Genomic DNA, 17,551 nt, shown 5'->3' on the forward strand with positions numbered 1-17,551 from the left:
AAATGGGAAGATGTTGATTTACAAGGATGCACACGGCTGCCGTTGTGGGGTATGCCCTAAAACATTAAAGGAGTAACGAAATTATCAAAGACAAGCTGATTTTTTTTGAATTTATTTCCACTCAAAAAAATAAATTTAAAAAAAAAAAAAAACAGTAAAGAGGCGAGACGGAGAGGGGGTTATCCAATTGCCCCTGTGCTACTGCTACCGTTATCCTCTCAATCTATCCTCCGCCTCGACCCATTGGTAGCTGGCGTTCCCCTCCTCTTCCCCCAGCCAGCCACTTTTGTCACTTGCGTTGCTTCCCCTCTTCTCTCCTTTCCATTCTTTTTCCTCCTTTTAATTAATTCCATTCTGTCTTCTCTCCCGCTTGGTTGGTTAAATATTGGACATCCCTATGCCCTGGCCCTCCCCAATTTATGAATCAAATAGTCAGCTTTCTGGTTCTATGATTCTCATATGAAATTCCCCTTACTCCCTCCTCCTCTCCCTCTATATATTGAATTTCCTATCTCACACCCGCCCTCACCCATAGGACAAAGATGAGTTCTGTGAATCTTGGTCCGTGGACTCGCCCCAGTTCTTTGCTCACCCAGGTGGGCAAATCCAGATCCCCATCCTTTCATCTCTTCAATGGTCTCAGAAAACTACCCATTTCCTTCGTCTCTTCAAAACCACCGACCAATGGGGTCTCTTACTCTTCTTTCCCCTCTCTTTCGGTTGCTGCGGTGCTCACCAAGGAAAACGCCGTCAAGGATTCCGAGGAGGAGAAACCTGGTTTCAATTTCAACGCCTACATGCTTGAGAAGGCCAATAAGGTGAACCAGGCCTTGGATGCAGCTATTTCCCTGAGAGAACCCGAGAGGATTCACGAGGCCATGCGGTACTCCCTTCTCGCCGGCGGCAAGCGTGTGCGCCCAATGCTCTGCATCGCCGCCTGCGAACTTGTCGGCGGCCACGAATCAGTGGCCATGCCCTCAGCTTGCGCCGTGGAGATGATTCACACTATGTCGCTGATTCACGACGACTTGCCCTGTATGGATAACGACGATCTGCGGCGAGGGAAACCGACAAATCACAAGGTCTTCGGGGAGGATGTCGCGGTTTTGGCTGGCGATGCCCTTTTGTCTTTCGCCTTCGAGCACATCGCCGTTGCTACCGTGGGCGTGGGGCCGCCGAGGGTAGTTCGCGCCATCGGGGAGTTAGCAAAATCGGTTGGCGCTGAAGGTCTGGTCGCCGGGCAAGTTGTGGATATAGCTTCGGAGGGATTGTCCGATGTGGGGCTGGAGAAGCTAGAATTCATTCATATTCACAAAACGGCAGCGTTATTGGAAGCCGCGGTTGTGCTGGGAGCAGTCGTGGGAGGTGGGTCGGACGAAGAGATTGAGAAATTGAGGAAGTTCGCGAGGTACATCGGGCTGCTGTTTCAGGTTGTGGATGACATTCTCGACGTTACCAAATCGTCGGAGGAACTGGGGAAAACTGCGGGGAAGGACTTGGTGGCTGACAAGACCACGTATCCGAAACTTCTGGGGATAGAGAAATCGAGGGAGTTCGCTGAGAAATTGAACAAGGATGCGCAAGATCAGCTTTCTGGGTTTGATCCAGAAAAAGCTGCTCCGTTAATTGCTTTGGCCAATTACATTGCTTACAGGCAGAACTAGGTTGCTCAATTAATTTGTTCTAGTTTTGGATGATTGCAACTTCTGAAATCATAGTTATACATAAGCTCCTGATCTTGTAACGAGGGATGCCTCCAAATAATTCCCTCTTCTCCTCTGTGCTTCAATGTTATTCAATTCAAACTTTGTCCAATTACATTGCGTACAGGAAGAACTTGGTTGCTCAATTAATGTGTTCTAGTTTCGGATGCTTGCAGCTTCTGTAATCATGCATAAGCTCTTAATCCTGTAACGTGGGGGGTTGTCTCCAAATAATCCGCCCAATTAATTTGCTCTAGTTTTGGTGTATCATCTTTTACCCCACTTTCTAGTGACAGTAGGCTTCAGGATATTAAAATGACAAAGATGGAGCAATCAGTTAAATCGAAGCCTGATCGTCAGGCTTTTCGTTGATGTTTCCCTGTCTGATTGATTACTCATTTTCAAAGCCTAGGGCCGGTTTGGTATGGGGGAAGAGTTTTTGATCAAAATGAAAGGGGGAACGGAAGTGAAAGTTCAAGGCACAATTAGCATATACATGAAGTCTTTCATAGTTTCTTATTTTGTGTATTTATATGATCAAATGGCTAAAATATCCTTTGTAAAAATCTGGCCCTGCTCCCACAAACAACCACCGTTACGTTCAAACGAGAACAAAAAGTTAGAGGTGAAAATCCATTCGGAAGCTTTCAAAAATTAGGAATCGCGAAGAGCACTCAGAATGGATTCGATGGTGGAAATCGACCAGCAGCAACCAAGCTGGTGGAGGGTCGGTGCGCAATCAGCAAGACAAGAGTGTGGAAGAGGGAAGGTAGGGGCAACCAAGACATGAAAGTAACTTTGGTTGGGTGAGGTATGAATCCACTACCACTTCCACCGCTTGTAATGGAAGTGACCTGCATGAAGAATTTACTTTCAGTGTATTAAACAGTCAAAAATTCTGATTCCTCTGGCTGTGGACCAAATGGGGCCCAAGAGGATTTGCTGAAGCCTTCAATCTGTTAGCTCATGTTGCATATATAGATTTTTTAATGCAGATTGTGTAATCTGCATCCCCATGATGATGAAAAATGCTATCCAAATGGGGAACTTTGTTCTGTGTGTTTCCTATGCATTCATGTTGTGCTTAATTACTATGATCGGACCCCACTAGTGAGTAAGGATTCCTCGTAAAAAGTGATTCCTTGCTCCTCCTAGCGTGCGAAACTTCTGACTCTGAGGTAGCTTTCTTGGAATTTCATTTGGGTTGGTATGGTATATCTGTGACCCAGGGCTTCGCAGTCAAGCAGGGTTTAGGAGACGTCCAATTCAAATGCTCATGTTTGGCTGAGGAATTAGTAATATTGTCCAAGCTTTGGTCAAATGAAATTTAAGGGTTTTCATTGAGACCTCCTCGGCAGCCCTCCAAGGATATAAAATATATATTTTATTTAATACTTCTTTTATCTTTAACATAGGATTTAATTTCAGAATTGATGTTGGTCTTATATGTAAAACCTATTTTATATATTTATTAATTTTTTTAAATTAATTCAATTGATATTTTTTCAACAATGATTAAGTAGAGAGGAAGGGAGGACATTAAAAAAAGTGATTATGGCATTTTTTTTAAAAAAAATAATTAATTTAACTAAAATTTTTAATTTATCTAAATTAATTAATTAGATGTTTTCCTTGTGGTCCCGAATCACAGAAACGAACAACCAATTGATTTGGCCGCTATTTCAACCTCCAGCACCGAGGAGATTGGAACAGTGATGTAGCGAGTGCGATGCAACTTCTTGGGAAAACACGTTTGGCACCCTTATTACTTGTTAGGCCATCCATCCACGTGAACCTCATTGCACCCGGTTTATATATTCTCCCAGTCTTAAATATAAAGTTTTATTTTATCGTGTAAATTTATATTATAAAATAAACTTTATATTTAGGATCGGAAGTATTATGGACTGTTATATTTTTTTTTGTAAAAGAATACTTAAAACTTAAATTCGTAAATAGTTGAGGAGTCGATTTTTTTTTCCGAATTTTTTCAGTATAATTGTGATATGAAACATTATAAAAACTTTAAATCGAGAATCTGCATATGGAGATATTGGGAGCAAAAAAGCAGGTCAGGGCATGTGAAAGGTGAAGAAAATCAACGCAGTCGAATTATTATGTCGGAGAGATCACATTTTCAAATTTTACTTTCTTCAATACTACTAGCATTTTTCTTTTCTTCTCAAAACTTACTTTGATTGACTGCTGGGTTTGATGGTAGGAAAATCATAAGAGGGGAGTGTGGATCGTGGATCGTGGATCGTGGATATGATATTTGAGAATATTGTGTGTGTGTGTGTGTAAACTGGACATATAATGTTTGTAAATATGCGATTCCTTACTCCTCTTGTCATGTTACTCCTCCCAGCCATTTTATTGGAAACAACTACAATTTCTACGTTTCCTCGGTTTATAAGAAATATTTGTAAGGTGTCTCAGTTTTCTACATTTTATTTCTTATTTTATTTTTTTAATTATTTATTTTAATACTCAACATCTTATTTTTCGAAGCATTATCCATCCATCTCACTGTATACACATTCTTTCTCTTTTATAATTCTCTTTTCTCATAAATAATGATATTTTTTAGGAAAAAAATTTATGACTTTTACATATTTATGATTTTTAATAAATTTTAACTAACTTTGTGATTTGGCCTAATAGGACAGCGAGAGTACTCTCTCAGATCCTATATATAAGTTTTAAATAACTGAATTAAGTTCAACAAACTAGCAGTTAAAATTAACTAAAAATAATAAATATGTCAGAAATGTATTTTTTCTTCAAATTTGTCCTTATTTATTAAGAGAGTAAATAAGAGACAATAAATAAAAAAATAATGAAAGAGAATATATAGGAGTAATATTAATGAGAGAGTATTAAATTCAGTCAACTAAAAGTAAAATAAGAAAATAATAATAATAAATGTTCAGATAAACTAAAAAATCAAATTTATATTTTTGACCAGATGTATCTCCAAAAATGAGACTTATATATTTTTATTTGTGAAATCATCATACTGCACAGTGCACAGTTCCTGTTTTGTTCTTGAAGCTTGCTCGCAGCCGCCTCGGGGTCTTGATCAACCCAAGAAAGTCATTAATTGTGTCCAAACTTCCAACGATTCTAACGCGTTAATACTAACTGTGTTTAAAACTCCCTCAACGACTTTTTATGAGACCTGATAACTAAATTATATGCTCCTCTGGTCCTATTTACTGTTAGTATATTTTATACAGACAGAAAAAGACCTTAAAATGTATTAACTCTATATTAAAATAAAACAAATTTTTAATTTTATCGATATTTAATACTCTTCTAGTCCTTAATATAAGACTAATTTATCTAATTTAATTAGATTAAGGAAGTTAAGTGAGTTAGTTAATTATAAGAAATGTGACACATTTTTTTTCTAAAACACTGTAATCATCTTTCTTAATACCCTTTCTCTTTCTTCTACTTGATTATGGTTGAGAGAGTATACATAGGGGTAATTTAGAGAAAATTGATAAATATAAGAAATGAGTCTTATATCTAGGATCAAAACTAACCCAATAATTAGATCCTATATTAAGGACTGGAGGAGTATATATACATTTCAAAAGAATAACTACCTATACTTAGTATCAAAAAAAAGAATAACTACCTATACTATAATAAATACAAGACAAAATAGCATATTTATGCTGAAAATTTAATAAAGTAACTTATAAATAGAGTAAGAAAATCTTCTCTCTTTACCCTATAAATAAGACAAAAATAGTAGTTTAAAAATAATTAAAATTAATTAAAAATAATAAATATATAAAAATAAGTTTTCTTTTCCCAAACATCCATTATTTATAAGAGACGAATAAGGGAAAAAAGTAGGAAAGAGACTGTAATAAATTTTTTAATTAACACAATACATAAAATTAATTAGGGATAAAAATGGTAAAAACACATTAAATATTTAAATAACCACAAGTGAGACAAGGCATTTTTCAAATTTCTGGTTCTCATAAAAAGAACTGAAGTAAATCAATAGAGTTAAATAGATGAGTTAATTATAATAAATATTACATAATCTTTCTAAAATACTTCTATATAATATTATATTACATATCAATTTATAAGATATTAGGTAAATTAGATTGTAAGAAAAATAAAATTAAATAAGTAAATTGAGATACTCCTCCGGTTCTTAATGTAGAACTCAATTGTTGAGTTGATTTTGGTCCTAAATATGAAACTCATTTATCATATTTATCAATTTTCTCTAAATTACCCCTATGGTCACTCCTTCAACCATAATCAAGTAGAAGAGGAAGACGGGGTATTAAGAAAGATGATTATGATATTTTAGGAAAAATGTGTCACAGTTCTTATAATTAACTAACTTACCTAACTTCCTTAATCTAATCAAATTAGTTAAATGGGTCTTATATTAAGGACCGGAAGAGTATTATATTTAGTTTCAAATTCAATTTTTAACCAGCTTCTATATTAAAAATCAGAAATCGTAAGAACCAGAGCTATTTATTAATTATTAACAAGATAATTTATTATTTGAACTCCATTTAAATTGCAACATTCTTCACATATTGATATTGTTGGAAGGGGCTAAATGCTCGAGTTATCACTTGTTAAATAACTGCTGTACAAAACTTCAAAAACATATCAGACGTCAAAACTTATTTTCCCCCCAAAGTAAAAAAGGTAATTAAGTAATTACAAGATGTGAGATCTGAGATCTCAAGGCTTTAGATTTTTTTTTTCCTGTCATTAGAAATAGGGAAAATTACACTCAGATTCCACAGAGCACAATTAATATAAAAAAGATCCCTCAAAATCGTGAAATGATTCTGAAATCCCCAGGGACCTGTGTGTAATAAATTCTAATTCTGAAATTATCTACTTACCCCTGTTAATTTTATTACAGCAATTCGTTTACAATCTCAACAGTGGCTGTTAACAACCCGAGAAGACGTGATTGACAACCTCGGCAGTGCTCATGACAACTCACTCTGTGGAATGCCAGGGGCGTTGTTGAGGTTGTTAACCACCTCTTATCGGGTTGTTAACAGCTACTGTTGAAATTGTAAATAGGTTCTAATTTTATTGCAGCAATTCGTTTACAATCTCAACAGTGGCTGTTAACAACCCGAGAAGACGTGATTGACAACCTTGGCAGTGCTCATGACAACTCACTCTGTGGAATGCCAGGGGCGTTGTTGAGGTTGTTAACCACCTCTTCTCGGGTTGTTAACAGCCACTGTTGAGGTTGTAAATAGGTTTAAATTAACAGGGGTAACTACGTAATTTCACAATTAGAATTAATTACACACAGGTCCCTGGGACTTCAGAATCATTTCGGGATTTTGAGGGACCTTTTTATATTAATTGTGCTCTGTGGGACCTGAGTGTAATTTTTCCTTAAAAATACAAGGGAAGGTTTGGGCCGAATACCCGATTGGCCCGGCTAAGCAAATACAAATTGGTCCGAAATTGACATCCGGACGGAAACCCAGCCCCCAAATTTCTCAAACCTATGGTAGATGGGTCCGCGCTTGAACTAAAATCAAAGATCACGTGCATGACGTTAGAAAATTTTGTTTTGCTGATTTTTTTTTTTTTGGGTTTTTATACAATTGTTTGTTGTTTGCTTTGGCCAACAACATTATTTATTGAAAAAATTGTAATGCGGTCCATTGAAGAGAATTAAATATAAAAACATCCATTGAAATCATCAAATTATTTTGAAGTTCTAAAGGACCTTATTGCAAAAAAAATTTATTTGCTCAATTACCAAATTGTCCTTATCTTTTTTTTAAAAAAAAATGCATTGATAACTGAAAATGCAGGTGTTCACAATTTAAAGTATAAAGATTAACAACTATCACGACAGATATTAACAACTCATGTATTATATTTTGTGATGTGTTAAGAAAATGTATTGTTAATACCTATCACGATAATTGTTAATAATTATACTTTAAGTTATTAGTGACTACTCTTTCAGTTATCAATATATACTTAAAAAAAAGATAATTTAGTAATTAAATAAATACAATTTTTTACAATGAGGTCCCTTAGGACTTCAAAATAATTTGATGACTTTAAGGAATCTTTTTGTATTTAATTTCCTTGGGTGGAACCACTTTACAATTTTTCCCTATTTATTTTGCCAGTAGCTGTAGCTTTATGCTTTGCTTGGCTTGGACATGGATAGGAAGAAAAGTTGGGACGATAAAAAAATTTAGAGGAGAGAAAATATTTTTAAAAAAACTGAAGAGAAAATATTATCATTCCCCTTATTTAGATAGGTAAGTGAAAATAGGTAGGAATAAAAATAAGCAAATATCTAAATAACTAAAATATCATTGTCAAAATATATCATATTTAAAATTAAATCAAATTGAATATTGCAATAAGAAAATTATAATGATATTAGCATCACCAAATAATTTAAAATCAACTTATTTAGTTTACATATATTTTCAAATTATTACATTTTAAAACCAAATTATTTTAAAGAATATTTTTTTAAGATAAAATAAAAAATGAATAATTTTATAAATATAAAAAAAATGAGGAGGAAGAACTCGAAAACAGGGAAAGAAAATGAGACATGGGGCTCACATTATTTTCTCTCCCATTTTTCCTTCCACTCCCATTTTATTTCTTATCCAAGTAAGAAAAAACTAATTACTTATCCTCTTTTCCTCTCTATCTCCTCTCCCTAATTTTCTCTGCATCCAAGTAGGGGTTAAATTTGTTGAACATTCAGCCAATTTATTAAAATGAATAGTTTATTCTCTTTCATTTTGGGTAATGTGCATACAGCATTTTAAAATATTTTTTTCTAGTGCATCTAGCACCTTAAATTATTTTGTAATGCATCCAATATCTAAAAATATTTTTTAAATGCATCTAGCATCTTAAAGTATTTTTTAGTATATCTAATGCTTTAAACTAATTTTTTAGGTGCATCCAGCACTTCAAATTTTTTTTTATACATCCAGCACCAAGGCAAAAAAATATATTTCAGAGTACTGGATGCTCTTAAAAAATAATTAAGTATGTTAGATACATCACAAAATACTTTTAAATACTGGGTATACCTTAAAAAATATTTCAGGGTGCTAGTTATACTTTTGAACTTCAACGATGCTGATTAGCGACCCGAAAATGTGAGGCTGAGAAAGCAAAGAGATGAAGCTAGATGTGCTGTTTGCTTGGCAGAGCTGAGCTAAAGTAATTATAGAATTCATGTCTGACTAATCAGTTTCTTACCGATCCTAAAAACTGAGCACATTGAGGCCATTTAGCTCTTAGGGCCTGTTTGGTTTGAGGGGAGGATAGGGGAAGGAAGGGGAGGTTTTATCCTCACCTTATTTGGTTTGATTAAAAAAGAAGGGAGGGAGGGATATTTAATGATCCCTTGTTTGGTTCAAGAAGGGAAGGGAAGGGATAGTACTAATCAATTTACTATTTTATCCTTACATATTAATTTATATTTTTTTATTGATATATTATATAAATTAATTTACATCTTAATTTAAATCATATAATTTAATAAAAATTCAGTCTTATCATGTTAATATGTGCATTAAAAAATTAGTACAGTATTTTTTAATTCTAATTAATATAATAATATATTTGAAATAATCAAATTAACAAACTTTATTTGCTCTAAAAAAATTGAAATTTTATTCTCTTTAGGCTATGTCTTTTTTTCAGCTTTAAAATATATTTAATAAATAATATATTTATAAAAAAATTAATTTTATAATATTATATTTTTTATTTAAATAATGTTTTTTATTTTTATAATAATTTATATTAATTTTTATTATAATATATTTTTTAATTATAATAATTTATATTTTTTATTTTTTACTTAGGATAATTTAAATAAATATTATTATACATATTTTATGGGTAGCTGTGGAATATCAAAAAAATCATAAGTACGTAATGGTCAAAAAATCTAACTCCTCCTTCCAAAAACCTCCAATTTGGAGGGGAGCTAAAATGGGAGAAGGAGGGAGGGGAGGGGAGGGGACATTTTGGCTTCCCTCCCCTCTAAAATTTTTAACCAAATGAGGGGAGAGGCTCATTTTCCCTTCCCTCCCCTCCAACCAAACACACCCTTAGTGTTATTATAGCTTGGTTGGGAAAGTATGACGAGTTTATTGCCTCAGTTACGACAGAGGGTCGGATCCAGTGTTGATAAAATTGAGTGAATTTCCAAAAGAAACATGTTTGAATAAAGCCTCGATCACTATGATAATACGGAGCTATCTCTGTTATTCACCTCAGATTGTGATAAAATCTCTGTCTTTGGATCATGTGATTTTGGTGGTCTCACACATGAATGAATGACAGAATGACTCGCTTTTTGGATCCTTGCATTAGTCTGTTTGTGAATTGAGCAAGTGGGAGATGGAAATGTGACCATTATGGACTAATTAACGGTATTGCCAAAGACAATGCAAACTCAAGCGCGAGTTTGAAGAAAGTGGAACCACTCATCTTGGAGCTGTAAATTCAATTCAATTGGATTCCTACTCAATCACAAAACATGCCAGCCGTTGAAGTCGATATCAAAACGGGATTCCTCTTTTGCCTCGTATTACTGGCTCATTGCAATTTTCATATCAGGTGGGCCACTTCATTTCTAGTTATTTTAGATCCATGTTTTGAATTTTTACAATATTTGGCATCTGATCATGGGAATCACACAATCATTCAAATGGTTTAAGAGCTTTGTCTGGCACCGACTGTACAACTTTCGAATAATTTCCTAGTACACCATTTGTCCCGTTTGAGGAAGCGATTCTAATCTGTATTCTCTAAAAGCTATAAATTAATAATGACATCAATAGGAAAGAGATCATAAATCAGATACTTTATCCCCATAAACTGAACCCAGAATCGTAGTTATCAGTTCATCAACCACTAGGTTCAACATGTTATTGCCCAGATTGTCGAACATTAAAGGAAAATGAAGGAATGAACCGAATCCTGGTCTATGAACTGAAAAACAATATTCAGGATTATAAGACTGGGATAGGAATGTTGGTTCACAGTTTCATTGTGTATGTCAACTTTCGCATAAATTATATTGATGATTGAAGCAGGAGTTAGCCCATTATTAGCCACACATATTTTCAAACCGTGTCAGTAAGCTTTTGGCTTGGATATCCTTGCTAAAGCTCATGTAATGGATGAGAGAGGGATGTGTTTTCAAAATTTGAAGGCCGCTATCTGACTTCTGTAATTGTGTTTTTAAAGTAAAGCTATAGATATGTTGCGAAAGAACGAGTAAAATGAATATGCTAGCCATTTTCCAAATTAACAAGGTGCAAGTCCCCATATGACAGTGTACGTCAGTTGAGCTGGTTTTTAAGAAATGGTTTTTGTACTATATACGGGAAACTGGAATGCGAGAGATTTCGCGAGATAATAACATTTTACAGAATGAAGAAATATTACAGCTCTGCACTTCAGACTTGGCAGTATTAAGTGCAAAATGGCGCAAGTGTTTGTGCTACAATCTGAAACAAGAATCTGTTGATTAGAGTTCAGTAGAGTGCACCGCCATTAAGTGCATATAAACTATGCCTCAACTTTCTCTTCAAATCGATTTTATAGGAACACTTTTGTTTAACATAACAAACTCGAGAATGGAGAAGACTAGGCAGGTAAAATGGTATACTCTTTTTTTTTTTTTTCTAGGCATCCTCCTATTAAAGATAATCCTATTTAAGATATAGTTATGTACTAAATATAGGTAGCTCTCCTAATGAGAAACTAACTCTTTCTGATAAATCCAATTCTTTTTATTGCTATATCTTGTTATAAAATGGAGCAAGTATGCATCCAAACACATTACACACATACCAGGCCCTTTTAGATTGGATGGTCATATTCTTGGCCCAATGTTGATACTGCTTTTAGAGTTTTATACTTTTTTTTTGGGGGGGGGGGGGAGATCTATACCATAATAATACAATACGTATAATTTGAACTTTGTCGTGTTAATGGGAATCCTTGTCAATCAAGCCATTGTTATATTCGATCCTTTAGCAAACTGATTCTGGAGATAATAATTTATTGCATTTGCAAAACAGACCCCTACAAAACTCTGCCAGGTCCTTAAAATCATTGTTAAACGTGAGCAGGGGAAAATAATCAAGAACAGAGCATTGCTAATATGAGAACAGATTTCGCATTTAAATATAGTTTGGAGTATCGTATTACCCACGCCACAACTTCTTGTTAGTGGTCACGACATCACGAAGTGACGGGTGCTAGAAATGCTAATGTGAGGCGAAACTTTGAAGATATATAGGGCCACCATATCTCTTATTGTACTTATGGAACAGAGTTCTTCAAAATTAGTGAACATCACTTGACTACAAATATTTTTATTCTGTTCTCTTCTTCTATCCTTCAATCATCAAAAGTATTTTCAGGTACTAACTTGAATCGTACAATCGAATCATCTTTTTGGGCGACATATATAGCGGGTTACCTTTAATCTACCAAAGGGATGTGTTACGTAATCTCTAAAAGAAAACGAAAGGACTCTTCTATTCCAATAACGTCACGCCGGCAGAAGCGTTGTGCACTTTCAAAGCTTTAAGGAATTAGAAAACACGAGTAACACCAAACTCGTTAACTATGAACACGTCAATTCATAGGGGATTCCTCTACGGCAAGATTAATAAGTTGTTAAATACATACTTTGCTGTAAAGAATAATACTATAAAATTACTCTGGCTCTGTCAAAAACACAGTAGAAATAGAAACTTCCATCCCTGAATTATTATATCCACAAGTTTATCAACTATTTTATCCTTTTCTTATGTCTGAAACTTCTCAGTTCAAAACATTCAAATTCTTGCTGTTGGTGTAATTGTTGATGAGCACTTGCAGGTAAGTATTCAGCTGCCATTGCGTTGTGATCGGCGAATGAAAGATGAACAGAGACCTAAAATGATAGTCAAACTATGACATATATAAGATTGATTATCGTTAAGGATATCTTATAAATATGTTTAATAGGCTTATGGTATGGTTTTCGTGTTATAAAAGGGGAGGTGTGACATACTAATACGGCGGAGATAACACACATGGCCATTGTTATATAGCAACTTATACTTAATTGTCCCACGTTTATCCTCTGCTTTTGCCGTCTCTAGCGTCGTCATCCACACCCTTGTGGCTGGGTATTATCCTTTAACACGAATAATATACTCTTCCAATGATTGAAAATTCAAAATTATTATATGCAAATATACTTATCTCTTAAAAACTATTTTTTGGGGGTAATATTAATTAAAGATCTTGTTTATTCTCAACGAAAATTTTATTCCTTTCCTCTCATATCCACACCTATCTCTGTGTCTGTTATCTTATCTGTAACGTGTTGTTAGGACATTGATGGATTACGGAGTACCACTTGCTCTGTTTTTAATATTCCGTGAACATATTCTCTGTAACAAGCTGTATACCAAAATTTAGGTTCCTTAAAATATTAATTTTTAATCCATGTCGAAGCAGGATTGATTTTCTTGACAGTTTGATGAACAATCTAGGGATAGCTATAGCACGGGAAGCTTCTGTGATTAGGTCTCTCTGTTTTTTTTTTTTTTTTTCCAAATAAAAGAATAAAACATGCCCCCACCGTTTCCGCGTCTGGGATGTTTCGATGCTGATTCATGTTGGCCGGTGAACAATCATCTTTCCGGCAGGATTGATAAACGCGTACATATTTTAATCCATCATCTAATCTCAATGAGTTGGTCAATTATGTTTAATAAAAACATTTGCATTAATTTCAAAATAGCTCATAATAATCGGATTTGTTTATTTCTTGAGCTTAACGATAAGGCACAAAAAACAAAAAACAGAGGGAACTTGGCGACCTTATATTTTTCTTCCATAAATTACCAAGTAAAAAGCCCTTGCAAGTTGCAATCCACGTGAAGGCCATTATCAAATATTGAGATTTGAGTTTTTTTCTTGAGCTCCCATACTCCCATTTGACTAAATAATAATAATAATAATAATAGCTATTGAAGCCGTTATATAAAGGGGCTTGCCAAAAAATATATGAAAGTTTTGTTTTGTTTTGTTTTTTTTTTTGGTCATTTCCATCTCGGTCATCTCTTTTGACTAAAATGGCCCATACATCATTAGAACAATGAGCGGACTAGCCCGCAAAGAGCAAAAAGAATTCACGTACCTGTCACGTGCAGATAAAACGCACAATTTCATGCTTGAATAAGACTTTAAAATATGTTAACTACTGCCTCCGGTCATAATTATAAGATTTTATTTATAATCTATAAATAAAGTTTTATAATTAAGATTAGTATTGAGTATTAGTTGAGCCAAACAACTATGACCAAAAAATAGAAAAAATTGCAAATAAAAATCTCCTAATACGTAAATTTATGATTTGAGATCCCTCAATTTGAAAAATAGTAAATAAGGACCCGGTCTCACTTTGTAAATATAAAATTGTGATAAAATATCTGAAATGCCTCTCAGTCAAATGACAAATTGATTATGGGAAATTACAAGTTCATTTTAGCAAATGACAACTTTAGCAGACCAAATCACAACTTGGTTGATGATATGTCAAATGATAAGTTGACTATTGGAAATGACAAGTTCACTTTAGTGAATGACAACTTCAGTGGACCAAATTACAATTTGACTGAGGAGCATTTCAGACATTTCACCTACATTACATATTTACAAAAGTAGAACCCAGTCTTTATTTGCTATTTTTCAAATTTATGATCTCAAATTATAATTTTACATATTAGGAAGTTTTTATTTGTAATTTTTCAAAAAAATATAGAAGTGGTTGTAAATTGCTGGGAAAAATGAAAAAAGAAGCGGTTGTAAACGTTATGATATTGCGGGCATTGATGACTTTTTGGTTCCTGATACTCATGGATCCTAATTCAAGCTTCACAAGTCAACCATCTAAAGGGTTGTCCTTTTCTTTTCATCCTCCATTCATGAACATAGCTTATTAAGTGCATGATCTTTCGCATAACCAAATCTATTAAATACTATCTGTAGTTTTAATATACTACATCCAACCTTTAATATAAAAGTTAGTTGACTAATTTGAATAGATTAAAAAATTAGTTAAATTAATTATTTATAATAAATAGATATCGTTTTTCCTAAAATATCTTTAAATAATTATTATAAGGATTACTTTGGGAAAAAATAGATAAATATGATAGACAGAGTAGATATGAGTCTTATATTTAGGATCAAAATAAAATTTAAACGAACTCCTATATTAAGTACCAGAAATAGTAAGACCTATATTAATTAAGGATCTATTCATTTTAAATCATGTACATGGGATACCATTGTATCTCTTAATTTAAGTTTTTAATTATCACGCTGGAAATTAAATATATGAGAAGCATCCCCCATATATTTCTACTTGTATTTAATTATTCTGGTAAAGTTTGTTCGTATTTTTATTTTTATTTATAATAATGTGTATGAAAAAAGTGAAAATTTCAAATACTATCAAACAAGGATATCGAGCTCTAGTTTGGTGCTTTTGTCAGAGTGAGGGATGAGGGAGTGGCAGCCGTCAATTTACGTCAATCCAACTTTAACTTCCTTGCACGGTGTAATTCTAACAAGTGGAACAACTTGCCACTAATATTCACACCTTTCGTCTTTCACGTGCTTAGAAAATAATATGAATTATGCATATATAATAGTGATAGTTTATCTCATTTAGGTGTTTATTACTCGTTAATGAACGCTGTCATCTCAAGCGAGACATTTCTAATTTACACTAAATATATAAATAAAGAGAGAATTGACAAACTTTGAGGCAGGTAAGAAAATGGCAATTAATTACTTTTCTAATCCTATTTCTAGGGCAGTAAGAAGACTTTTTTTAGTCTTATTTAGAAGGCACCGAGAAAATTTTTTATATAGATATAAAATTTTAACATTAATTTATTATTATGTTGGTTTTGTTTATATACGGTTTTATATATATTAAATAGGGATAAAATTAAAAATTTGTCAATTTAAAATGAGAGTTAATGAAATTTAATTTTTTTTTTAAAGTTCATGATGTGAGGAACTTATTTTTTAATTAATAGTCCAAACAAAGCAAAAAAAAAAAAAGAAGACAAACAGATGTTGGTGTGCGGAGCGAAGGGAGGCGGATGTGGCGACACGTTTGCGTGGACGCAATCCATGATAAATTAAAAATAATATAGAAGGTTTATTTTGTCCCCGTATTTTCAATTTTGACACATCATTGGGACGTGTTTTTCTGCTAATTATCACGTAATAACTGCACGCAAGCAACCCCCTCTTGCATGTGTGCCAATTTATTCACCAAAATTACATACTTGTTTGAAAAACTGCATATTATAATTATATATCCATCTATTTGAAGTTATTATCTTCTGTTTTTAATATAAAAACTAGTTTGACATATTTATGTGTTTTTTTAAGAGAATCATTATAACAATTGTATATGTTAAATTTTTTTATTAAAGATATTTTTAGTTATACATGATTAGTAAGGACATTCTATAGAAAATAATACATATTTATTATAAATAATTAGTTTAACAAACTTACAAAATAGTTTTTATATTAAAGCCGGAGATAGTATAAGACGTTCTTTTAAAAAAAGTTTTATGTTTCAAAATTACTTGTAAAGGAAAAGCTAACTATGCGAAATAAACATTTTATTATTAGAATTAGAGAACGGCAAAAATAGAAACAAAATTGGGGGGGGTTGGCTAAGTTTTTTTTTTTTTTTAATGAATGTGTATTAAATAAAAATGCTTTAAAAGGGAGCTCTATTAATATAATTCATAAAACCAACATCATTTCCCTCGCAAGGTTTGGGACGAACCATTTACTGATAACTTTTAGGGGGGGGGGGAAAAGAATAAAAAGATGAACCATGTAATCTTTTCGAATGAATTGGCTTTTAACAAGATTCATTCATGGATGGATACACAGATAGAGATAATTTTAAGAATTAAATAACATAAAATTATGTCCTGAACAAAAGCTTTTAATTTGCAAATTTGACTTTGTTTCTGGCCCCAAAAAAAATAAACTTTTTGTGGTTGAAGTAAGCTTTAAATTACGTCAATGGAATTTTCTAGATTACAAATGATATTCAGATGACATTTGGTATGCAAGGCTTTTTAGTCGTCACAATTGGTTCGTAAAGCACCCGAGTAATTACTAATTAGGTGGGTTCCCCATTCATCATACAATTTGTGAACATTAATCTTTCATTTATTTCTTTCATGTATTTGAAGAAACAATTATATATATATGATATATTTATTTTAATTAATCGTGATGCAGTAATTGGGATGCTGACCGTACACAATGGTTGAAAAGGCAAAGTCAGCAGCAGCAGTGCATTGCTCAATCTCCTCCCCCAGTTCGACCCAATCTCATATTTATTCATATGCATTTTTTTAAAGATTTTCAAATTGAATTCACACGGTTCCTACGGATCCAGTCTTCAATCTTCACCCAACCACGTGTACGGCCATCCTTCATTTTCCTCGCGAAACCACCCCCAACCTTTTTCCCTTGATTTCTCGCGCCTCACGAGATCTCGCCCTCCTTCTTCCATAATCCTTCAAAGTCCGAATGTATCCTACAGAGTCCAGATATTATTTATTCCGCCAGTGACAAGTAGGACGGAATATGAGTAAACAATAAACATTTACATTTTCTGCTCCGTCAAAAGGGCCCTTAATAAGGAACTTGGATTAGATGTCCCTGGATATTTCACTATTGAAGGCTCATGAGAGTTT

At 33.4% G+C, this 17,551-nt stretch overlaps 1 protein-coding gene across 1 annotated transcript; it reads left to right on the plus strand.

The window, feature by feature from the left end:
* The first annotated feature begins 228 nt into the window (after positions 1-228).
* On the plus strand, positions 229-1,870 carry LOC114719123 (geranylgeranyl pyrophosphate synthase, chloroplastic). Its single transcript, XM_028904580.1, has one exon. It carries the CDS (start codon positions 543-545, stop codon positions 1,662-1,664), a length of 1,122 nt encoding a protein of 373 aa, XP_028760413.1. The 5' UTR covers positions 229-542; the 3' UTR covers positions 1,665-1,870.
* The last annotated feature ends 15,681 nt before the right edge of the window (positions 1,871-17,551 follow it).

The sequence above is a fragment of the Neltuma alba genome, unplaced genomic scaffold, assembly GCF_004799145.2.
Source record: "Neltuma alba isolate B1F8T4 unplaced genomic scaffold, ASM479914v2 tig00011894_pilon, whole genome shotgun sequence".
NCBI lineage: Eukaryota > Viridiplantae > Streptophyta > Magnoliopsida > Fabales > Fabaceae > Neltuma > Neltuma alba.